General features: G+C 36.3%; 1 protein-coding gene across 1 annotated transcript; it reads left to right on the forward strand.

Annotated features, from left to right (window-relative positions):
• Nucleotides 1–1,910: 1,910 nt before the first annotated feature.
• On the forward strand, nucleotides 1,911–25,010 carry LOC142356791 (uncharacterized; the record flags this gene model as incomplete). The annotated part of the gene is made up of 5 exons (XM_075408584.1): nucleotides 1,911–2,633; nucleotides 5,895–6,324; nucleotides 14,360–14,968; nucleotides 21,807–21,995; nucleotides 23,925–25,010. Coding segments are annotated over exons 1-5 (2,860 nt in total), but the record flags the coding sequence as incomplete, so codon positions are not given.
• Between the last annotated feature and the right edge of the window lie 338 nt (nucleotides 25,011–25,348).

Consider the following 25,348-nt stretch of genomic DNA (forward strand, 5'->3'; position numbering starts at 1 on the left):
GCTGGCGTTGAGTTCGATTGATAAGAAGTATCTCAGCAACTAAATAATGTAGTAATTCGAAAATGCGAACCATCAATCAGAATAATCCAAAAGTTATGTTATCCGAAACAATTAAATTTTCTTTATCTATAATAGAGTGAAATCACAATCAAATTACATCTACTGTTGTGATGTCATTGTGTTTTTCCGTAAAAAAAAACAATAATTCATAAACAAGGACGTTAGGTATACGCACAACAATTATTTTTTCATTATTGTTAAATCAATCAGGTACATTTTTCAGACAATCAAACAGCAAATACAGAGAAAAAATAAAAGGAAGAATTCCGTGTGTCAAGATGGGGTTATGTCTGTGTGTGTACTTGCTTGCGTGCGTGCGTGTGTGTGTGTTTGTGTGTGTGTGTGTGTTTGTGTATGCGTGTGTGTGTGTGTGTGTGTGTCTCTGTGTGTGTGTGTGTGTGTGGGTGTGTGTGTGTGTGTGTTTGTGTGTGTTTATATATTTATATATGTGCGTGTGCGTGCGGCGTGCGTGCATGTGGGCGTAGTTCGGGGGTCTATTAAAGCGGAGTAGCTCAGCAACCAAATAAATTAATGAATGCGAAAATGCGAACCAACAATCAGAATAATCCGAAACTTTCGGGCATTAAACTTATCCGAAGACGAGTCCAAAACAAAATTTATGCAATGCAAAACAATTAAAAATTCTTTATTTACAATAGAGTGAAATCACAAGCAAATTACATCTACTGTTGTGATGTCATGTTTTGTTTTTTCTTTAGAAAATGTCAGCAAGTCATAACCAATGCCGTTAGGTATACGCGCAAAAACTAATTTTTCCTTATTAGCAAATCAAGCTAGTACGTTTTTCAGACAATCAAACAGCAAATACAGAGAAATATTAATAGGAAAACTCCGCGTATCGACATGGGGTTGCGTGTGTGTGTGCGTGTGCGTGTGTGTGTGTGTGTGTGTGTGTGTGTGTGTGTGTGTGTGTGTGTGTGCGTGTGTGTGTGTGTTATATATATATATATATATATATATATATATATATATATATATTTAAATATGTGTGTGTTTGTGTGTGTGTATGTGTGTGTGTGTGTGTGTGTGTGCGTGCGGCGTGCGTGCATGCGGGCGTGGTGGGGGGGGGGTCTTTTGAAGCGGAGTTGATCAGCAACTAAATAAATTAGTGAATGCGAAAATCCGAACCATCTATCAGAATAATCCAAAACTCTCGAACATTAAACTTATCTGAAGACGAGTCCAAAACTAAAGTTATGCAATGCAAAACAGTTGAATTTTTTAAAATCTTTTTTCGTTTTTCGTAATTAGCGAGTGCTGTTATCAATTCAAAGTCAAATTTCGAAAAATGGAAGTAGTTTTGAACAGTTGCTGTGACAGAAATCAATTGCAGATTTGAGAGGAAATCAAATTGTTTACACAAGATAATCAAGATTCTCTTTTATCTCTAATTGCTGCTCAAAGATTGTATAAAATTTTTAATTTAGTCACTAATTGCATCGCACGGTTAGCCATCGGTTTGTGCAAGCTAAGTTCAAACTTCTTAATTAAACATTTAATACGTCACTGCTCGGTTAAATCTATAAACTTAATATATTTTTTAACCGGTCGAAGTGCTAACATAAATAAACAAAAAATAATGCACGGTTTTGCTGTGATAACACAGTGACAATTTATGTATCAAAAATTACCAAAATAGCTCAAAGTAAAATAAAGTTCATGACGCAAAATTTAGTTAATTAATTATGACCATGCTGCTTAAATATTAACCAAAAGGGTACTTTTTAAAATCAATGGGGCTCTTAATTAAAACTTGTTTTTAATATTAAGACTTGATTTGATCAATTTTTGTTCAAATAGCAAACTTCCAAAACGAGGCCGGTACATTTAATTGGCGAAAAGTCTACAACATAAAATATTAATAATTAAGAATTAAACTTTTAGTTGGGTGATTAGATTAATTGTAAAAATAAAGTTATACTTAACAGTAGTCAATTTTTTTAACAACCGAGTCAATTAAACTTTGTGGCCAAAATAAACTAATTTTTCGTGACATTAACTGAATCATGGTGGTTTTATCCACAAAAAAGAGGCCAAAATTAGCCCATATTGGGTTTTTGATGGTGCCTATTTTGGTGCAAATATGTTTTTTGACTGTTATTGACGCTTCGGATAAACCAGAACCTTTTCTGTTTAAATTTGGACCCAGACTGGGCGATTCGTTTTTGGAAAAGGAGGGCGATGGCTGCTCAGAACGGAAATTTGATATTTCTGAACCCGGTTTTAGGCTTGGTACAGAAGAATTTACTCATTTTCACCCTTGTACAGACGGTAGTTTGAACATCGGGCCAGACGAAGGCTTCGTGGACAACTTAGATTTCCAGAACATCCAAGGTGATACAATGAATCGAATCGCCATCGCAATAGTGAACACAACTACACATGAAGGCCTTCTAGACAACATGTGTAATGAGACAGTTCGGGATCCGTATTACGGGGATGGGGGATTAGGCTACAATCAGGAACCTATTTGCGCCTTCTATGTTGATCCTAACGGGACCTATACCCGCGACCTGATGGTGCCAGCTGTAGGCGATCCAAACCGCGCAGAAGTAAGCCAGTTCTCATTTTTGGGTTTAAGTAACTGCTTCGAACCCATATGGTCTTCACATTTGTGCATTTTTTAGGAGTACCGAATTATTAACTGATTGTAACGACAGCGAAGACAGAGTGAACAAATTAATAACTGAATTTACATGACGAAAAGTTCCCAATAGCTCAACTGAATGAAAAATGATTCAACTAACCCAGAAAACATTATTATTGACGTAACATTACGGAGCTCAATGTTAAACATGGGTACATTATTTATACCTAATGTTCGAGACTATTAAAAAACTTGGTATAGATAGGCTTGACTGAAAAGTATCTGAATTTCAAAATTACTAACAGTCTTCATTATGAAAGGGTCCACTAAAGATTTGCTGCAATCTCAAAACACATAAACATTGGCTTCAAAGTTCATTTAGTGGGTGAGATAATTCACTAATAATCAAAAATTTTCTCCAGACAACATAAAGGATTTAGAGATCGATGACCCAAAACAATGATATGTCAACAGGGCACTGAACGATAGTTTTTTGATACACAAGATATCAATGAAAAAAAACCGAATGAAGGCAGCAAGTCGTGCTGATTTTGACGTCTTTTTATGTGTTTCTTTTCTTTCTCTTAATAAAGATATATATATATATATATATATATATATATATATATATATACATAGGTTTAAAGTATAAAAGTATATAAATAGAAGCTTAAAGTGTTTTGTTCTGATGACAACAAATAGACCACCGGAAAAACTAAACTTGCTAGGAAGTACAGAATAATTGCAACGTGCCTTGGGGGTAAGCTACACTTTTCCAGGGAGCTTAAAGCAATATATATATATATATATATATATATATATATATATATATATTGCTTTAAGCTCCCTGGAAAAGTATAGCTTACCCCCAAGGCATGTTGCAATTATTCCATATTTTCTAACAAGTTTATTTTTTCCGGCGGCCTTTTTGTTGGCATCAGAACTAAACACTTTAAACTTCCTATAAACAACAAATACGTTTAAGAAAAAGTGTGGTGCAGTTTCTACCTCATTTTGAAAAGTAAAAAGGTGTTTCGAGAGCTTAAAATCTGCAAGAGAGCATATTTTATATCTTGCAAGAATCCAAAAATATTAGGAAAACAAGTAACACGAATATCCAGATCTGTCAAGCCACGACATTGCATGAAAAAAGCTGTTGGGAGGCAATAAAGCGATAAACCATTCGCATAGTAACTTCTTATGGTCTTCACAAACACTTTGTCGGAGACAAAAAAACATCATATAGATGCCAGTAAAAACTCCGCCCAGCTATCATTACTGCAGCTTTTAATAAAAAGAATTAAAGGCGAAATATAATTCAGCCGTCTTTAAAGAACCGTTTTTAATCAAAACTTTTTGGATACAAACTTCCTTGGCATATATTTGTTTTTTATATTTTGGCCAGTGATATTTCTTGACATATTTCGGCCAGTGATATTTCTTGAATCCCTGTTTTCTTCTGTGCATAAAATTTTCGCATTTTGCATCCTTCGGTCATTGACTTTTTGCATTTCGGTCAACGACACAATTTCAATCTGCGTTTTTGCGGTTATTTACCTTTTAATATATCATATTTTTTTCGTAGTCCTCAAGCAATCTGGCCGTTTAACCATGCTGCTCGGGATTTCATAAACATGCTCTTCGAGAGTTCTTGAACATATTTTTCAGAGACGTTTCAAGCATGCATTTTTGCCTTTTGTTAAACTTGGTGCCTTATGAACTGTCATGCATTTCACAAATAGGATGCCGAGGCCACCTCTTTAAATATATCTGAATACGACACCCTCGTCTGATCTGCAGAATATGATAAGGCATTCAGCCGAAAAACGTCCAGCGTGCTGAAGTAAATTCACATGATTGCTTCAGCCTTTTTTCTTCCTATACAAATCTTGACGTTAGAATCTCATTATTTTGTTCGGATAACAATGAAAACTTCAAAAACAAGCGCATATTCACTCAAAAGTGGAATTGTTAATCTCTATTATTTACAATTCCCGTCTTCCTATTAAAATGATTGTTGGAAAAATGAGTGAAAATTTGCAAAAGATCACCGCACATTACTTTTTCAAGCGCGTGAAAATTTGGCTTAAGATGTGACAAATAAGATGTGACAAGATATTGTGATTGTTCAACCCTGATAAAACCCAAAAACACAATTTAAAGTTGTAGAGCTTTAATTCTACACAACAGCAACTGCAGTTTTCCTGGTTTAAAAGTAATTTTCTGAACATTGGAAACAGATCATAGTAAATTTCAGCTGTCTAGATGTTAAATAGAAAAGATCAAATCAAAAGTTGTCTGGCAATGCAATTATTAAAAATGATTCAATTTTCAAAGCACCATTGCTATTTGTTGACCATTAAGAACAACATTAGAAATTGCCAAAGCTCATTCTTTTTCTTAAAACATTTTGCTGAATATTTGACAAACTTTGGAGGAGGATTCAACTGGTAATTCAGCAAAGATTTTAAGACATTGACGCCATATTTTTTACTTTTGACAACTCTGTCAAATCAAAGTGCAAAGGGAGCATTTTTAGTTATAAAATGAATAAGATAAAAAATTTTAGAATATGACACTTTTTGAGAACTAAGTTGATTGCAAAAATGCTTATTGAACGTGAACCGCAGCGAAACAAAAAAATAAGCGAAGAAAGACAGTTTACATTTATTATGACGTTGCTTATTAATGATAATTGCTAAAACAAGTGTTATTCAATATCTTGTGTTGCCAGAGTTTCAACAAATGTGCCAGTCGGATGTTCTAAAAAATGGTAACTTATTTTAAGTAATCATGCATAGGTTTAATGACTCTGCTAAAATTTATCGGGAACCGCGAACGTTCTAAAGATTCTAGGCCAAAGAACTGAAATGACAATTATTCAAGGTCAACAAATTGCACTTTTGATAGCCTGTTTAAGTATTTTTCTTGATATGCATACAGAATTTTCTCACATTTTAATCCCTGACTCTGCATACTTTCGTCGAATTAATTCAACTTTTTCCGCATAATTTTCGATCTTTGAACTGGTTTATATTAAAGGTATACTAAATATTCTAGGATATATTTGGTATTGTTCAAGGTAAATTGGCTAGAAAGAAGCCTTGAATAACGAGAAATAACAGGAAAAAAAGTTCATTACAAATACCAGAAACTGAGAGCTCAAGATCAGCTGATGTAATAGTTATCGACTCGAGAATAATTGTATGTTGTAACTTTTTGATAGGTGAGCGCTTGGAACGATCAGCCTCCAATCGCGGCTGACGAAATCAACATCGATTTTGACGATAGTTTGACCTTCACTTTGATGGGGGAAGACGCAACCAAATACGTGAACCTGGCCGGCAACATTCTTTATCGGGAAGTTGATCCGAACAGCGGCGACTTCGAAGTTGCGAACAATCTTATCGGCAACAACTTTACAGCCAACAGAGGCTTCATAGTGACGTATTACAAAGTTACAAGTGCGGCTAGACCTTTGTCCTATTTCAACAGTTATCAGTTTTCAATGTTTTGTACTAACCAATCAACAACCACTCTCGATGACGATGATTGTTACGCAATTTTCGACTATGATGAAATCAGCTTCGGCAGTTCTAGCGAGTATCAGTTGTTTGCAGGATTCTACGTGTACAATTCACTGACAAACACTCAAGGTTTGCATTTTCAATCAGTTTTACTTTTACACCTAACTCGCAATGTTCAATCTATTGAAACACGTACACGCATTAAAGTTCCAAAGGTCTTGCATTGCGGGGTGTTAAAAAGCGAGAAGTTCCTATAAACATAGCCGGAATTTGACTTCTAGAATCTAACAGCGGATCTTTTCAACAATTGCCCCCCCCCCCCTTTGGTACCTAGTAGAGAATTGCCACCCCTTTTGTGCTATACTTTACCACAATATTACCTGGAATACAGTTTAGATAGCCGAATAACAGTTTAAGCTCAATTGTGGACCACTGTTCACGGCCATGCCTCTCACGCGCTGTGGGATGTAATCCGGAAATCGCGGGTCGGTTATCGCGGCAAAGGCGCGACGCGCGCGAAGCGCGCCCACCGACCCGCCAGTCGGAAATTCTTTCGCTTTGTATTCAATTCGGTTAATTGCCCTAGCATGGCGCATTTTATTTTATCCAGTTTAACACAGTATGAGCATACACGGAAAGTTTAGTCGTCTCTGATTGGTTAATAAATCGCTCGCTTAAATTCTATTCAAGAATAGGCCCCCCTTTTGCAAAAGGGGGGGGGGGGCAATTGTTGAAAAGATCCCTAACAGCATTTTCCAAATTGCAAGTTGGGTGTTCCTAGTGTAGATTATGTGACTCCAGTGAAGGCACTGAGAAAATTTGATATTCGAGGCGGTTCCCGTTTTACGTTATAATTTTGAAGTGACTTTACCAGAGTCCCTTAATATTGCTTGCTTCGAAATTCAGAATCGCGAACCACAAGGATAATCACATATCTCAAAACCTATTTGAAAGTTACATACATATATGCTTCTTTAAATCGTTGAATTAGTTGTAAAAGCATACCTGCCCATTAATACGCAACAAAATCTATTGACCACGAAAATCATCCAGTATTTCGAAAAAGTTCGACTATTCAATCCGTTTTTAGATCATGCAGGAAAAACAAATACCCATTGCAGTTCAAGCACGTTAGGATTATATTTTTGGCACTCGCCATGTAGAGTTATTAGTGGACTATCGAATTATTAGTGGACTAAAATGATGCCAAGAAAACCATTTTAAAAACTGTCGTATTAAACCATTCGTTGAGCTTAATTTAGAATTTAGTTTTTCCGAAGTGATTTCCATATTTACTTCCTGTTTTATTTTGTGTATTCTAAATATTCCTATCCATAATTGGACAGTATTGTTTGTCAGGTACACAAAAATCACGTAAATTATTCATGGTTTAGCCCTTTGGACTGCTGTTTAGCCTAGGTTTGAATAAATTAGCACCTGGCTGCATCAGAATGCAATAGCTTTACTCACACTTAAGACATGAACAAAATTTTTTCGCCATAAACTTCTTTATTTAAAATTCTGCTTTTCTCGCATTTGCAAATATGACTGGTCCCAAATTTATGATGTCCAATGCCACTTACCCAATGCCAATTTACAGAATGCTCTTTGATTTTTTCATTCAATTATCCGGTGTTTGGTTGTGATAGTTTTGTATAAAAAACCAGGGGCCATTTAATTATATAGCCATTGATAAGACCATGTTCGGTTGTGATATTTTCATATTAAGTCTCAAATATAAATATATAGTCGGCTAAATAGTCGTTCAGGTAACTGTAACAATGGGGTAAAATAAAGTTGGCATTGGGTAATATGACAAGTCGGGTAAAATGGCATTAGATAAAATGATTTTGGTGTAAAATAGAATTGGGTAAATTGCCCTGACACCATTCCAGTTATCAGCTACGTTTTTTGCTTCACATATTTTCCTGTCTTGTCTTGTATGGGTGTTCACCCCGACCTGGTACCCCTTTGTTGACCCCTGCAGCTCCTGACGTGCCTTGTATGGTTGGAATACGACACAGATTTGTTGCAAATTGGGCATTCTTTTGCTCTAGTGACGTATTTCGCTGGGCTTGTTTCTCCAAGACATTTTTTTCTCGTGCGTCTTAAGATTTGTTTTCCGGGAGAATACTCTTTGGCAGTTCCTGCACTTGTGTTCTGTGGCTCTCTCTTTGTGCATCGCACGCATGTGATTAGCCAATCCCGCTCGTGACTGGCATACGCGGCCGCATGTCTTCCACTCCATGTCCAATGGTTTCACTCTCTGCGATCTTTCGACTGTCTCTACTGTGACTCTACGTCGTTCAATGTGTGCTACAATCCCCTTGACCACTTTTCTCCACTCCTTTCTGTCGGACGCTTTTTCCTTGACATTGAGTGGGTCCATTCCTGTTTATCCTGCCAACTTCATCCAATAAGGTGCATCGGTATTTGGATTTCGTTTTCCTTGTACTTTCTAACGTTGAGAGCCAGCCGAAAGTGACTTGTTTCACTCTGCGTTCATCCGGGAGGCGAAGAACGTGTCCAAATCTTTCCAGACTTCTTCGTTCAGTTTTTAACCTTATAGATTTGACTCTCAGTTCTTTGCGGACGTTCCATCGATTCATGTGTTTAGCTTCCATTTCCTTGAGAGGAGCTTGTGATTTTGAGCTCCAGACGCAGCGATAATACTGGTCTACTTTTTTCTGGATTCTATTGATCTCACCTATTGACCAGGTTCGTACTTGGCAATTGAACAGCATGGTGCTTTCGACTACTGCTTCCACTACGCGGGCTTGGGTTCTCTTCGTCAGCCTTGAGTGCTTCAGTCGCTTCTTAAACCTGCTCCAGGCCCCCATTCCTCGTTGTATGCAGATTTTGTTATCTTCTTCTTCTTCTAGCCATACACCCAGGAATCTGGTTCATGCGGCACTCATTTCACCAAGGGTTATGTTTTCTTCCCTCAGTTCGTTTGTCTTTTCTTCGAAATACCCCATAACTCTCTAGGTTTTGGTTTTGCCTCCTCTATGGTATCTTTGCTTCCTAGAATCGTGATGTCGTCGGTGAAAAGGGCGTTTTTGACTAGTACTTGTAGTGCTTATTCTTGTCCCTGCATCCATTGACTGGTTTTACTTCGGGTGACTTCCGTACCGCACACTTCCTCTGCCGCCTTCTTCATTACCACCGTTGCGAGTTCTGTCCACGTCGGGTCTTGTGACAGGCTGAACCCTGGATTTGTTGTTGGTACTGAATATGCTTTGCCGGGTCCAGAAGTTTCTTCCAACCGATGTGGTGGGTTTTCTTTGCCACGAATCTTTCCTTGGCCTTCTTGTCGGCCACGCGAATCTCTTTAGGCCTGTGATCTGACCATTTGTCCTGTTTCCGTACTTTCACATCCTCTTTTATGAGATTCCTGTGGCGTTTCGCCAGCAAATAGTCAAGTTCGTACCAGCAACCTGTTCTCGGATGAAACCACGTTCCTCTATAGGGTTCTTAAGATTCGTTTTCCGGGAGAATACTCTTTGGCAGTTCCCCCACTCAGACATATTTTTGTCACTAATTTGGTAGACATCTTCACTAAAAATTTAAACCAAAGGATCTTCTAGCACAGTATGTAATGCAAATGTTTCTCGACCATTCATCAAGCAATCAATTCATCAATTTTTGATAAATGTTCAGTTTTTGTAATTTTAGTTTTCAATATAAATGTACAAAATTGTTAACGAGACCTGGGAATTTTGAGTCAACTGACGGTTACAATTTTTCTGGTTTTCAATAATACTCAACTCATTACTCTACCAGAAGTTTGCTATTTTTCTAATGCACCTCAATGTCCGTAAAACCTGTTTATAATTTTTTTGTATACTGTTGTGAGCTCTGAGTCTCAAAAATGGGTGAGTTAAAAAAGCGTAAAGTTAACTATGCCCGCTCTTAATTTTGAAACGGACCCAGACTATTGTGCAAGATAAGTTTCCTGTTTTTTCTGAATCCCAAATGTGAAATTTCCGACGTGCTTGAGTATGCTGGTACTTGGATGGTCAATTTTCTGTCATCTAGAGAAAACAATCTGAATTGTAAATGGATGGTTGCCCGCACGTGTCTTTCGTTAATTAAACATCAAAAAAATTTTCTTCTAGAAGCTAGCTTAATGACATGACGGGGTGGATCCCGCTGGTTTCCATCGATGCGTCAGCGTAAATACATCAATTTTTATAACTTTGTTAATGGATGCGAAATCAAATAAAATCCTAATTATGGATTCTAGAGTAAACATAAAAGACAAATCTCATCAGTGATTAAATATAATTTCAAAGAAGACAAAGTTATTACCGATGGATCATAATAATTTGATAAAGTTTGTCGCTACTGGTTGAAAAAACTGGAATAGTTATGCTGTTGTTACACATAACGCATTTTAAGTACATCTGTTTGTTAAATACAATGACTAAAAATTGCAAATGGTTGTGGGCAACGTCCTCGTTTTCAAAACAGACTGCGACATCGAGTTCAAACTGCAAAAAAAACCATAACAAGGAATAAACTTCCATTGCGGAGCGAAAGCTGGACATGAGAAAATCATATTGTCCAGAGTTTTTCATAGTAATTTCATGGCAGTTTCTATAAATCTTACATGCACACGGGAAAATTGTACAGAAGTGAAGTATAATCAATTACTGAGCATCCATAAAATTACAACGATCCATTGAAGCAAATTTGTGGGCCTCTAACCTGGAGCGCCAATTTTCATTCAAGAAGTCCGTTATAGGAATGGAATGGTTATCTTGCAAGACTCTGACAGAATCTTGTTAGAAACATATTTTTCGGGAAGTATCCCGTACTTTGCTTGCAGCAGAAATCAGCGCTGAATCAGTAAAAATTGCAGTCTGTTTTTTGGCTTACCATTGCTATGATCATGTCAATTTTAAGAAATTACAGAAAAACATTCAGAGTACATCCTACGAGCATGTAAAGGTTTTACTGATAGTTCTATTCACATGAGTAAATCATGCCTAAATTTTATCTGGCAATAAGTAATTACCGCCTAAATGATCTCTGCGCATGAGTAATTACCGACTACGCGTTATCTGTTTATGAGTAATTATCGCCTAACTTCGATCTGCACATAAGTAATTATCGCCTAAACTCTCTCTGCACATATTTCATGCGTGTATAAATATGCCGCTTTCCTTTGATCTGGTATTGAATTAAATTCACTCCTTTTCGCTCCTTTTCACTCGCCTTTTTGTCAAATAAATTGTTCCACTTTCATGCTTTCCTGCTTTCAAGCTTTAAAACAGTAAAGTTCTGTAAAACTTGGTGAATTGATGTAAAATAATGTAAAATTAAGGCAAAATAATCAACCAAACAAGAAATCTCCAAACAAAATGTCCATAAATGTCCATACGTAGTCCTATAAACATCCCCCTTAATCTCCTTTAATATCATCTTTCTCTTTCTCTTTCATGGCAAATCCTCTTCCCTGATCCTTTTTCGCTAATTGTAACCACTTCGAATGACTTTTCCTGCCACAGGTGATCGTTTCCCTACTTGCGCCGCATCCAGTTCCTAGCGCCATCATCATGCGCCATCGTTTAGGAAAAGGCTACCTCATTAAGGAGAAGTCGCGGGGACTAGCATACGTTGCTAAAAAGTATGTTTTCGTCAGTAAGTAGCTCTTTTTGTTAGGCGAGTGCGTGCTTCATAATTTGCATTAAAATACAATTCTCGGATAGGCGGGGGATTTACGGGTTGAGGGCGAGGAAGGGAGGTTGAAGATGGATATGGGTGCGTGTGTTGTACAGTTTGGGGTGGGGAGGGGGGAGAGAATTGCCAGTCCGTTGATTTTAAACGTTTTGAGCCCGAATATAAGGAATAGAGGGGGGCGCCCATTTTGAATCCACCTGCACGATTTTCGAAAATTTCGTTCAACTATACTGTATATACTGTAGTGTGTGCAAGACTGTGCAGAGAACATGCAGTCGGTAATTACATCGTAGCAGAGGAAGAACAGGCTGTTATTACAAGAGTTTCCAGAAGTAAACCGCCTCTTTTGCCTGGTTTAAATATGAACAGTCTTAACGAACACTTGTATTATTGGAATATCATGTAACAGAACTGTTTGTTATTGGGATGAAATGTTTCAGTGATGAGATGCTCTGAGACCAAAGTACGGGATCGTAGCGGATTTTAATTTTTGTCTCAATCTTACAAATTTAGTCGCGCCATTATTATTTACCGATTTATGTCTCAAACATTGTTATTTTTTGATTTTTTTTAGTAACAACTTGCCAATAACTTTGAATTCATTCAAAAGAAGTGGTACGATAACAGCTATCAATCTGCAGTGGAATACTTTACTTGAGGCTCTACTTCAGATCATTTGCAAGATTTTTAGGCAACCTTTGATTGTGTTTGTGGAGCAGTACACCATAAATGTTAGAGCCTCACTGATGTTTCTAATATCAATTTCTCAACTCCGATTTTTGTGCTCGTGACATGACCATAAACCATTGGAAAATTACTTTATCAATTCGAGGTATCAAGATGCAAATTAAAGTAAACGCAAGAAAGGCCTCTTTTGAGAGTTGTAAGGGATTAGCAATAGCATGCTCCGTGTTTTTAGTGTGAAATAGAGAACCTGAATATAGATTCTTTAAACTAACCGACTCTTGCTATGAAATCTTGACTCTAAAATCTTGTTATAAAAACATGGAAGTATAACTTCTCATTTCTAACAACATTTAAATAGTATTACGATCCTCAAAAAGGTCAACAGCGAGCTTTGGGAGCCTAAAAGTCTAACTCATAGTTTTAACTATTGATTGCAGAATAGAGAATTCTCTTCTGATTTTTCGGTAAATTCACCGAACAGGTTTTCGTCTGCTGCTGTTCAAGAATTCCTTTATGGGAAGGGAATGTTATCTTGCGAGACTCTGGCAGAATCTTGTTCGATAAATATTTATCGGGAAGCAACTTACAAGATAGTAATTTTTGTCTGAATTTTACAAATTTAGTGGTGCCATTTTTTTTCACCGAGGTATGTCACAAGAACTGTCACTTCTTGGATGGTTTTGGAGTAAGGATTTGTCACGAACTAATACTTCTTTCATAAGAAATGATACGATAACAGCTATTAATCTGCACTGGAATGCTTGAGGCTCTGCTTTAGATCATTTGCAAGATTTTTTTAGCATTATTTGGTTGTTTTTGTGGAGCAGTACGCCATAATTGTTAGGGTCTTGCTGACCTTCCTAATGTCAAATTCTCAAATCAGATTGTTTTTTTCGTTACTTGACCATTGGAAATTTATATAAATTACTTTTCAATTCTTATTTTTTACCGTTTTAAACCTTTTGTCTTTTAGCTTTTATTTTTCAATGCAAAGTATTAAGATGCAAACTAAAGTAATCACATAAAAGCTATTTTAATAATTGTAGGGGATTAGCAATTGCCTGCTACTTATTTCTAGTGCAAAGTAGAGTACCTGAATCTATATGCAATATGCTAGCCGACTCTTACTATCGAAGCCTGACGTCAAACTCATGGATAAATCATGGTTATAAAAACATGGAAGTATAACTTTTCATTTATTGCGACATTGAAATAATACGCCGATGTTCACTAAGGCTAATAAGGTACAATGAACTTTGAGTACACAATAGAGAACTCATTTTTGATTGTTCAGTAAATTCACTGAAAAGGTTTTCATCTGCTGCGAGACGTGGAAACCAGGTTATAGCGTGAGTGAAATTTCTAGAAGATTCTGTAGCAGTAGAAGCTTGTAATGTTTTGACCACACAGTTACGTCTCATCAAATATACGTACCGAATTTTGTACGAATCTGATGGGAATGAGAAATTTAAACCAAACTTAATGCCTTCAAATAACGTAAATTCAAAACAACCTAATTCGACATGCTAAATTCGACCACTTTCGGACATGCCTCGCGAGCCACGGAACCTGAAAGGAATCTATTACAACTTAACGTCAGACTAGCATACCCGAAAAAGAATGGTTTCTTCCTTTGGGCTTGACGCTATTTCTACGCATATTTATCTTGCCACTTGCAGCATCTTTTAAAACAGACTTTTGTTGTCTGTCGTTTTTACTAGCGAGAGTAACACATTTTGGTGAGAAAATGTTAGGAAGATTGTTAAGCTATCTATTTGAACAATCTGTTTAGATATGATTTACGAGCTGCCCTATTCGAGGACCGAAGAGGCTATAAAACTTACAACAGAAACCAACGTTGGTATGATGGGTATTTGGGTATACAAAGTGACGCAAACTAAAGTCGCTCCATTCATCACCGCAATTCCATACTCTGATCTCACATTTACAAATCTATGTCCTTCAGCTACCACAGAGATAGATTCTGTTCCCATGTTTCATGTTAGCCACCCCGACGGCGATAACGACCCTACGAACGACTTCGAATTCACGATCGAAAATTGCGGGGATGGGCTGTCAAACTACCGATCGATCGGGTTTCTATTCTTTGGAACTTACTCCATAAGGACGGAAGGGATGTTCACGTCGAGCAGCGGGAATGTTGATGGAAAGTTCCCTCAAATGTACGGGGTTAATGAGCAAACGGTGCTGTACTTGGTTTTGGACAATGTGGACATTCTGACGAAATATACAGTGTTCTTCAGTTCGTGCCAGCAACAAGCTAACACTACAGGGCGCGCAATGAGCGTACTAAAGCAAGAGTCATCTGTACAAGTATCGTGGAATTTCACTCTACAGAACCTGCAGTACAATTTAGAACAGTACAGCGTCAGTGGAAACGGTGAGTTTCACATCTCACATTCCAAATGGAATATGCTCTAGTCTAGACCTGGAATTATTAAAAGACCGTCCTCGGCCGAATAAGGCATGAAAAGACCGTCCGGTATAGATTTCTGGTCTGAAAAGAATTTGTCTGGACTTTAAGTGATGTACTCGAAATAAGCTCGAACTGTGTGTGTGTGTGTGTGTGTGTGTGTGTGTGTGTGTGTGTGTGTGTGTGTGTGCGCGTGTGCGTGTGGTGAATGTGTGTGTGGTGTGTGTGTGTGTGTCCGTGAGCGTGCATGCGTATGTGTGTGTGCGTGTGTGTGTGTGTCCGTATCAGTGAGCGTGCACGCGTATGTGTGTGTGCGTGTGTGTGTGTGTGTGTGTGTGTGTGTGTGTGTGTGTGTGTGTGTGTGTGTGTGTGTGTGTGTGTGTGTGTGTGTGTGTGTGTGTGTGTGTGTGTGTGTGTGTGTGTGTGTGTGTGTGTGTGTGTGTGTGTGTGTGTGTGTGTGTGTGTGTGTGTGTGTGTGTGTGTGTGTGTGTGTGTGTGTGTGTGTGTGTGTGTGTGTGTGTGTGTGTGTGTGTGTGTGTGTGTGTGTGTGTGTGTGTGTGTGTGTGTGTGTGTGTGTGTGTGTGTGTGTGTGTGTGTGTGTGTGTGTGTGTGTGTGTGTGTGTGTGTGTGTGTGTGTGTGTGTGTGTGTGTGTGTGTGTGTGTGTGTGTGTGTGTGTGTGTGTGTGTGTGTGTGTGTGTGTGTGTGTGTGTGTGTGTGTGTGTGTGTGTGTGTGTGTGTGTGTGTGTGTGTGTGTGTGTGTGTGTGTGTGTGTGTGTGTGTGTGTGTGTGTGTGTGTGTGTGTGTGTGTGTGTGTGTGTGTGTGTGTGTGTGTGTGTGTGTGTGTGTGTGTGGGTTCAATGGCTGAAATTGAAGACCCGCTTGAGTGGTTCTTATAGATATGTTAATGTTTATCCGTGTTGAGATTCTTACCACTTTAAACAAGTTATAGCTTTTTCACCATAGAACCCAGCAAAGCCTTTGAGTTTTTTGTTTAATAAACTGGATGTCCGTCAATTTTTAATGTAAGAATAATCGGAGTAGACAAAACCTATTAGCATTGACGCTCCTGACTAACAAGACCGATAGAAACAATAACAAAACAACAAAAGCGGAAACTTCTTAGAAGCGAAACGTAGAAAACAAAAAAAGTCTATCAAACGGTTATTATGTCGGTACTATCTCAGTTTCTCAACACGGGTTAATAAAGGCGACCACAGCTCAAGATGAACAGATGATAAGCTATTCAATAAAGTGGTTTTTTTCAACAACAATAATGACCATGACTTTCATACTAATAATTTGTCATTTCACATGTTTTAATATTGTCTATACGGTTATCTAATTTTGTTTGGTCTTTCCTAATATCGGTCAAGTTAATACCAACCTCCCTAGGTCTCTTTCTTCTGGACCCCTCTGTCAGCAGCCCAAGCCCATCTCGCTCAAATTCTTATTCCCTGATGCTGCGTACATTAATGATTCAACCCCAAATGAAATTGAGGCCAGGAACTTTATATTAAGCGCGCTTTTTTGGCAGTCCGATATCTTTGGCAGTCCGATACCTTTGGCAGTCCGATATCTTTTACAGAAAGATACAAAAGTATTCAATTGAAAATATCTCAAAAACTTCAATCGAAAATTAATCAAAATCTTTATTGGTGGTGGGAAATATTTCCAAAAAATTTCACTTTTGACGCTCTTTCACGATGGCAAATATCTCAATGAATACTGAAAATCGACAAAAATGGAAAATATATGCTTAACTGTATAATACTTCAAGTTTAATTATTATTATTGAGGAGGTCGTAATTAGTATAAAACAGATGAAGAAAAAATGAAATTTGGTGTAAAAGTGGAGCGAAAAAATAGTTTCTGACCAGCTTCAAAAAATCTCTTTCATGGAAAGCAGACTTTAGAAGACTTGTGAACCTGATTTACTTGTCTGTAATCTAAATAATAATCTTTAAACACAATTCTCAATTAACCACTCCATTTTTGCGAATCAGACAATAAATATTAACCTTTTGAAAAGGTAATTTTACAGTTCTAGTTTTATATTTACACACATGAACAACTTTTTGACATTGGTTTTGACATTGACAATTTTTTTCTGTTTCTAGTGCGTTGTATTTGTTTTTCAAAAATTAAAACAAGCTTGACTTAGAGAAGTAATTTTAGGAAATTCAATACTTCGGTTGAGTCAATGAAACCATGTAAAAGAAAACTAAAAATGACTTTCGAGCACCATAAATTCTAAACTAAACAATTTTTTTTGAAGTATAAAAAATTCAGAATTGTTTTCGTTTTTGTTTAATATTTCCCAATGACTATTGTAAAAATTTACTGAGGTGACAAAATGGGTGAAAAATGTAGTTTTTAATAATGACTTTCAGAAAGTTTTTAGGGGAAGATGTTAAAACAAATGTTTTCTTATCTCTGATGCTATTTTCGGGCGTTAGTCAAGAAAAAAGTGTTCGAACTTTCTAAAAAGATATTTAAATTTAAATTATTTTAAGTTATTAATAACTTTGAAAGTAATGCAAATGTTTTCTGTTAAACACAAGTAAAACAAAGAGGCTCAGAAATGTGCGATCGCACATAAGGTTCCGACCCCACTCATCCACAATTTTGACATAATTCTCCAGTAAATGAAGAACAGATAGAAAAACATAAAATTTCAAATATTTTTCAAAAAAAAATTGTTGTATGAACAAATAGACAGCAAATAACTCAATGGAAAAAAATGATGCTTGAAATTATTGAGACATGTCATTATTAAGAAAGCGAGTCAAGACGAACAGCAAAATTTAACAACAACAACAACAACAACAATCATTAATTACATCAAAAACTTTATTGCCGTTTTAAAAAACAAAACTTAATATCAAAGTTATAATATAGTCAGATAAAACTGAAAATAATCAAAAAAACTTGTAGTTCGCCAGAAAAGATATAGCACCAGTCCATAATAAGGCTTGCTTACAGTTAGACAATAAAGAACAAAAACAGTAATTTCGAAAAATTCGGTTATAATTATTAAAAACAAATAAATTCGAAGTTAAACCATTAGAAATCAACTGAAATATCCCATAGCTTTACAATTACCATTTTTATAGAAAAGGATTAACATTTGTTGGTATTACATTGTTTATGCTGTTACAAAAAGGGCAACTAATAGACAACAAACAAAAAATCAATTAAAACTTGCCAGAAAACGCTTTCGAAGCCGTAAAGCCATAATTTGGCCCCCAAACTATGTTCAATTGCATCTTTTTTGAACACTGATAAAGTATTATGTAACCTCTCATTAATGAAACTAGTTAACAAATAGACAAAAAGGGAAAAAACGCTAAATTAAATAACACATGTTTTTTTTCGAGAAAAAAAAATATTTCCAAAGACATGAAAGCCATTAATTACAAAATGAAATAATTAAATAGTTTCGTTTATTCTTCCAAAGGAAGCCTATGAGGCTTGCAAAAATCCAGAATATGTCTTAGGTCTATAAAATGAACGTCAATTATGACTTAAATTATATTCTTTTTGTGAAAAACCTGTGTCGAAGCCAGTAAAGGCACAACGAATTCTTTAAAACATTAGATTTTTTTGATACCAGTCGTTTTTGGCAACTTCTTTTGACAACAATAATGTCAAATTTGGCCTGAAACTAATGAGACTAAGTAATAAACAGACAGAAAAAGGAACCAAATTGCGAAAATAATGTGTTTTTTTTTAATTTTGGAAAACAATTGTTTTCAAAGTCATGAAAGCCATCAGCTATCTACTAATATCAGAATATCGGCTCATCTATCCTTTCATTAAAGCCAATGAGACGGGGTACTTGTACAGAATATTTAATACAACTAAAAAGACAAATTAAAAACGATAGCTAAAAACAAAATTAAAGAGTTCAAATAAATTTTTCGAGAAAGTAGTATCGAAGACGTTAAAACCGAAATCCAAATCTTTAAGGATTTTAATATTATCAATGGTGTCTTCATTTGATCGCCAATATTGCCTCAATAAAGATTAAATTTGGATTCAGTAGAAAGAATAAGCATACTTTCATTGCTGACACTAAGCTACAAATTGGAAAAGTGAGAAAAAATGAAGGCAAAGTTCAATAAGCCATTTTTTATTAGAAAATTTTTAAAAGTCCAAAGGACCATAAGTTTTCAAGTAACAAATTAGATACATTAATTTGGAGCTAATTAGGAAGCCAATTGGATCTATCACTAGTAAGCTTTGATTTGAAATGTTATTTAATTAACAAAAAAAGATCTATTTTTTTAATAAAAAAGACCGACTGATTACAATCCAATTTATTTTTGGATGGTAACAATCCAAGAATGGTCTAAAACTAGCCCTGCTAATGCTGTTTGTCCATTCAGAAGACCTAACTTTTCGAATGTCATAGATATAGATATTCTGTTAGTTAAAAAATCAAAAACAAATGCTCCGTTTTTGATAATCAACGAGAAAAGTTAGCAAAAGACGGCAAAGTTTTAATTACAGAGCGCTCTCAACGGAAGTTGAAGTAGAAAATGCCCCCCCCCTGGAATCTTCAAAGATTGTGTTAGCGGTGTTTGGGTGTGCACTTCCTGCAATTTTAATCAAATTGGACTGAAGAAACTTATTTCGTGCTGTTTTTGATGAAAAAGTCTGGATTTTGAAATATTTAGCCAGATTTTTTGACAAAAAAATTAAATAGCAATAGCCGACAATATTTTCTGTCCTAAATAATAAAATCAACAAGGTTTTTAAAAAAAAAATTCTTACAAATTTTAGCAAAATTGGCAAAATTTTTCTGTCAAAATTCCGAAATATGTGAACAAAATCAACGGAATTTACTCTATTTTCTCAAAAGTTTGAACCTCGATAACTCCCTGTAAAAAAATATATACAAAAATCTTTTTCAATTCCATATTCTACGCTGGTCAAGCTTTCTAATGATACCAGTCTCAACTCTCTACGATGAATATATCGATCGGCCAAAATTGACTGAACAAAAAAAAACCATTTGTGTATATTGTTCCTCCCCCCCCCTCAAGAGGGGTCGGAACAATTATGAAAACATTAAGTTGCGCTGAATACAAAAATACAAACAACGGTTGGAGATCTTTTTGATCGAATTTAACTAGCATGCCTTCACGATGAATTGAAAGCCATTGAAAATGTACATGAAAATTGAATGGCCAGTTTTCAACAATAAGTTTTGGACAGCCAATGGTTATATCATTTCATGCTAAAAAAATTTTCTGAGTAATGGCTCAGATTTTCATATATGAAATATTTAATGTCGGCATCTGTGCTCCTTCTCAGTAATTTTGATCCTCCCAAACTAGCAAACTCAAAACAAGCTAACTTAAGTCAATCGTTTGAATCGTTTGATAAAAATTCATTGCCTCTATTTTAATATCTTCAAGTGAATGTAAGAACTCGAGCTTCTAATTTTCTTGTTCAAAGCAAATTAATTGAATAATAAGCTAATGCCCTCTAAGTACAGTAATAATATTTGAGTATATTTGATCTCAACATAGCGATGGCTTGAAAAAACAGCTAACATGTGGATTCTCTGGGAAATATGTCGAGCCTTCTTGTCCTAGCAAAAAACAGATAAACGTTATTCAATTAAAAATATTTTGATATTGAAATTTCATATTGGAATCTAATAGAAAAGGGACAACTGAGAACAGGCTACTGTTAATGCAGACTCAATGCCTAATGCTGCTCCGCTGCGATTACACAGAAACAAATTTATAAATTTAATGATACAAAATGAAAAATAGTTCCGTCTATCTGGAGAAGTTCAAAATGTCCCTGCAAATTTTTCTTTGGATGTGAACGAGTTTTCGTTTTCAGAAACGTTATTTTTTTAATAGTGCGAATGTTTTCTGTCAAAAATAAGTAAAATTATGAAAACATTGAGCTGCGCTGAATATAAAAAATACGACCAACGTTTAGAGATCTTCGTTGATCAAACTTAATAACCATGCCTTCATATTGGCTTTGGAAGCCATTGAAAATTTCCACGAGTTCTTCGAATTTGTTTGTTCTAATGATATCTATTTGCATCTGAACATTTAGTTGTGGAAACAATGTGTTTATAAATACCTGATAAGCAACGTATCTAAAACAATCGGTTAATTTTCGTTGAAACAATTTTGGTTTCTCGCGGGGAAAGAAATTGACTAGCTAAAGTTGAGCAATTCAAACTTTCAAGAGTAATGAATGGAATAAATAAGCATTTTACAAAATTGGCAAAATATTATGTAACTGTAAGTTACATAACACATTTGAATTTCATAATCCGTTCACAGGTCAAGCAACTGGTGGAACTAAGGACTTCAGAAATTTAAGGGAATCTCACTGTTCGAGGTCCCCAGTTGGAAACAAAATTCGATCAACCCACTTAGATTGAACACTGCGCTGAGTTCTATTTTAGAATTGAGAGCAAAACTGGCGAGTATTACGACGAGAAATAAAAGAAAGTTAAAGTGCCAAAAAACCAGCGCAAATATAATATATGACTTATATAATTTCTAATAATCATACAAGCCCATATATAAATTGCATTATTTGCCAGTTAACAATAATATGATTTCGTGAGAAAAAATATCAAACTTTTGAAGGAATGAAAACCGATTCAAATTATAAAAATTTGTAAACCTGAATATATTTTCCCTCCACAATTTTTATTATAAAACTCTTCGAAAACTTCTGAAAATTAAATTTAGTTAATGGAGAGAGAAAACAAACCGATTAATTAATTTATTGAAATTTTTAAAACAACTCTCTCGTTTTCAGGTGCTTTTGAATCTGGTTACGTGTTTGAGTACGCCGCTAATGTGGAGCCCAACCCGAACGGGATTTCAAACCCGCTTCCGACTGGGTCTTCTCCCCAGGTTGTGACAGAAACAGCGCCCGGACAGCTTCCAAGTGATCTCAAATACTTTTCAACTTTCAAATTGGTCAATAAAGACGACAGAACGTCAGGTAGGTTTTTCTCAAACTGTTTTAACTGACTAATTCTGACAATCTTCATAAGGATTTTTTTGAAAGATTTTTTGAAATATTTTGTTTCCTTGTGAATGTTTTGTTGCTCGCTGGTAATGGACACTATTTGACAAAGAAACACGATGAACTGATTAGTTTGAACAAGGTCTCCTTGATAAATGTGTTTAAACTGCTTCAAGGAATCACTTAAATAGGGTTTTCCAAGCCTACTGGAGACCTGTCAGATCTGACTTATTTGTTTGCATTGACTTAATAACATGTCCTTAGATTTCGAAAAAAAAAATTATTATCATTATAATACTCGACATCGGCTAATAATTTTGGCGGATAATAACTGCAAACTGGAATTTAATTGCGGCAAACTCTGTGAAGGTTTGCAATTAATGGCCTGGATTGTGATGAACGAAGAAGAAACTGATAACCGGATTTGATTTTATAGCAATACCACCTTATTCTTGCGGCTTAGAATTATTTGCCCTGAATATGTAGAGAATGCAGTAGATACGGTGAGAGAAATGAAAATCATTCATTATGATATTCAGGCAAGCCGCCAAAAAGGACTATGAATAGGAGAATAAGAATTAATTAACATGAAAAATTTTTTGTTATCTGTTTTACCCAGTGTAATTAGTGTATGCAACCCTCAAACTTGGTCTTCATTTGACCTCAAAATGAAATTGACGAAGAATTTTTTTAAAAACAGACTGCACCCAAAAACAAACTAAACTGTATGGAACTCAATAATAGCTGACTCAGGAGGTTGTGCTTCTCCTAAGAAGTCATGTTAACATCTCAAATGACGTTCTCCCTGTTTATCAAAACTTAAACAAAGATTTAAAACGAATTGAACATAAGATGAAAAGTTTGACTAACAAAGGCGAGGGAAGGGTAAAAACTAAAAAATGTCTAAACACCGGCTGAAAATTTGACGCAATTTTTCTCTGAATAAACGCATTTCTTATTGTTTTTCTGTACTATATGGAGTCATTGACAAAAACAATGAGATGCTTGTTTCTCAAATATATCCTCGAGAAGACTCTGCTTTATTGTCGTAAATGATTGAATTTTGACCAAAGTTTTAGCTAAATTTGATACAAAGTTAGTTTAATTTGACTGAAATTGTGGGAATAAAACGGATAAATTTGATTTCCAAGATAACAAAATTCCGAAACATTTTCTTGGCATTATATTCTAGATGCAGAGAGCTTCAAACTGATACCACATACGCTAGCCTTGGGTGCCCTTCGAAAATTCAAAGACTGTCTGAGAAAAAAGTGGGGCTAGCATTAAGTTCTCCGGTTTTTTTCATAAGTTGTGGAAATAATAACAACCATTTAAACCTCACCTCACTGCGCTCACAAACTCACACTCATACACGCACACATACACACAGAGACGCACGCACACACAAACACACAACAATAGTTCCATTTGAAAATTTCGGGTGCACTTGATTTCATTGCGTACTTAAATATTGAGAAACGGCAAGGAACTATTTCATTACACAACATTTTTGAATAAGTTTCAATTTTTTTAATGCCTGTTGTCTTTTTTATAACTAACTTAAGATGCGTTTCCGAGAATCGTTTGGTGCAATCGTGATTGATTATAAATATGAAACAATTAAAATTGTTCCCCCTCATTGAATGAGCTCAAAAGATAAGTCTTTAACCCCTCGCATTGCGTCGCAAGAATTCGCTTACAGAACATGCATCGACTAACTCCCTTCTCATTGGGCTAGTAAAAAATTAGGGTTATCTGTCCACTCTGGTATAATAGCAGGAAAAATGTTCTCAAATAACATCCATAGAAGTTATGATTATCTATGCTCAACAGATGTCAAGTTATCAAAAAATGCTTGACATACGATGGGGTAGAACATTATGTACAATATTTCTTCTTATTTAGATCTGGCGTGTACGCCACCAGTGTATGGAGAAGTGGACACAACATGTTCATCTTGGGCTGTGATCGAGGACAGGCGAGATCTGAGGGCCTGTTTTGCAAGGTTTAACACAACCTACACTTGTCCCAGTTCCCCGGACGGAGACTCCTCAGCAGACGCTTCCTGGGGTAGAGAAGCACTGAGCGCAACTGATAACTGGTACTACGACATCTGTTGCAACAAAGCAGGCGGCTCCGATTCCGTTGCCGCAGAGGCCGCCGGATACTGCGTACCAAGCGAGTGCACCTTCAATCTTGACACGGTCGACTTTTGCATCCGGTCACCTAAGCTAACCTGCAGGGACCCTAACTCAAACCGAATATATTACTTATCAAACCATTGTTGCTACAATGCAGATGGTAGGCTCCTCACCACAAAAGCGGAAGGTGCTGGAAGTATCAGCTTGCAACAAGGAACCATTGATAACATTTTTGCCCATTACGAATTCGACTTAAAACCATATAAAGACTGTTGCGATAGCGATGACGACTCGACCACGATAGATACTTCTTGCGACATTTACGAAGAGTTCAGACCTACAATCATTGCCGATTATATAGGCAGTTTGACAACTAAAGCTCAATTTGACCCTCATTTTTCCACAACGGATGGCCTGATCTACTCCTACATGGGTTTGGGGGTTAGTACCCTTATAATCACCAATTTGGACGACCAAACCAACGTTCAAATAACCACAAGGAAATTTGGCGATGGAACTTTTATCAACGGGTTCGCTATGACGCACAGAGATAGCCATGTGCAGTACTTAAGAACCGGCTCTGGCAGCACAGACCAGATCTTTTACATAAACGGCCAGGATGTCGGCGGCCGCGCGGGAAACTTTGAGCAGAACGGGGTGTCTGTTGAATATATTAACAACGGGATCAAAGTCAGGTTCTTAGACAATCTTTTTGGGTTCAACGTCTATCTGGTACCCGGGAAGAGTTTCATTGGATTGTATGGAAACATTCCATTGGAGTTCCGAGGCAACGCGCTTGGATTGTGGGGATTCTACGATGGGAACAGTGCAAATGATTTTACGGCACGAGGTGAGAACAAAACAAGTTATCATTTGTTAACAGGCTGAGAGAGAACAGCCTAATGTAAATATTGCATAAGGTATCGTTTTATAGCTTTACAACAAGCTCTAAGCATACGTCGCAAGATGGATGAAACCTTAAGAAAAAGAAAGAACATGAGAATGGGTAATAAAAAATGCAGAGTTTGAAGATCCTAAGAGCAGTTGGTGTAAAATAATTAGCATACTAAGCTTGCAAGAAAGGGATGCTGTCTGGAATTCAGTAATTTTTCATTAGCACAGTAGTTGCACCTGCTTATTAGATGGTTATCGCTATCGAGAAGTGACTCAACTTCAGGGCAAAACCAA

This window comes from Convolutriloba macropyga, unplaced genomic scaffold (assembly GCF_964194025.1).
Source record: "Convolutriloba macropyga unplaced genomic scaffold, txConMacr16.3 SCAFFOLD_3479, whole genome shotgun sequence".
Classification (NCBI taxonomy): Eukaryota; Metazoa; Xenacoelomorpha; order Acoela; family Convolutidae; genus Convolutriloba; species Convolutriloba macropyga.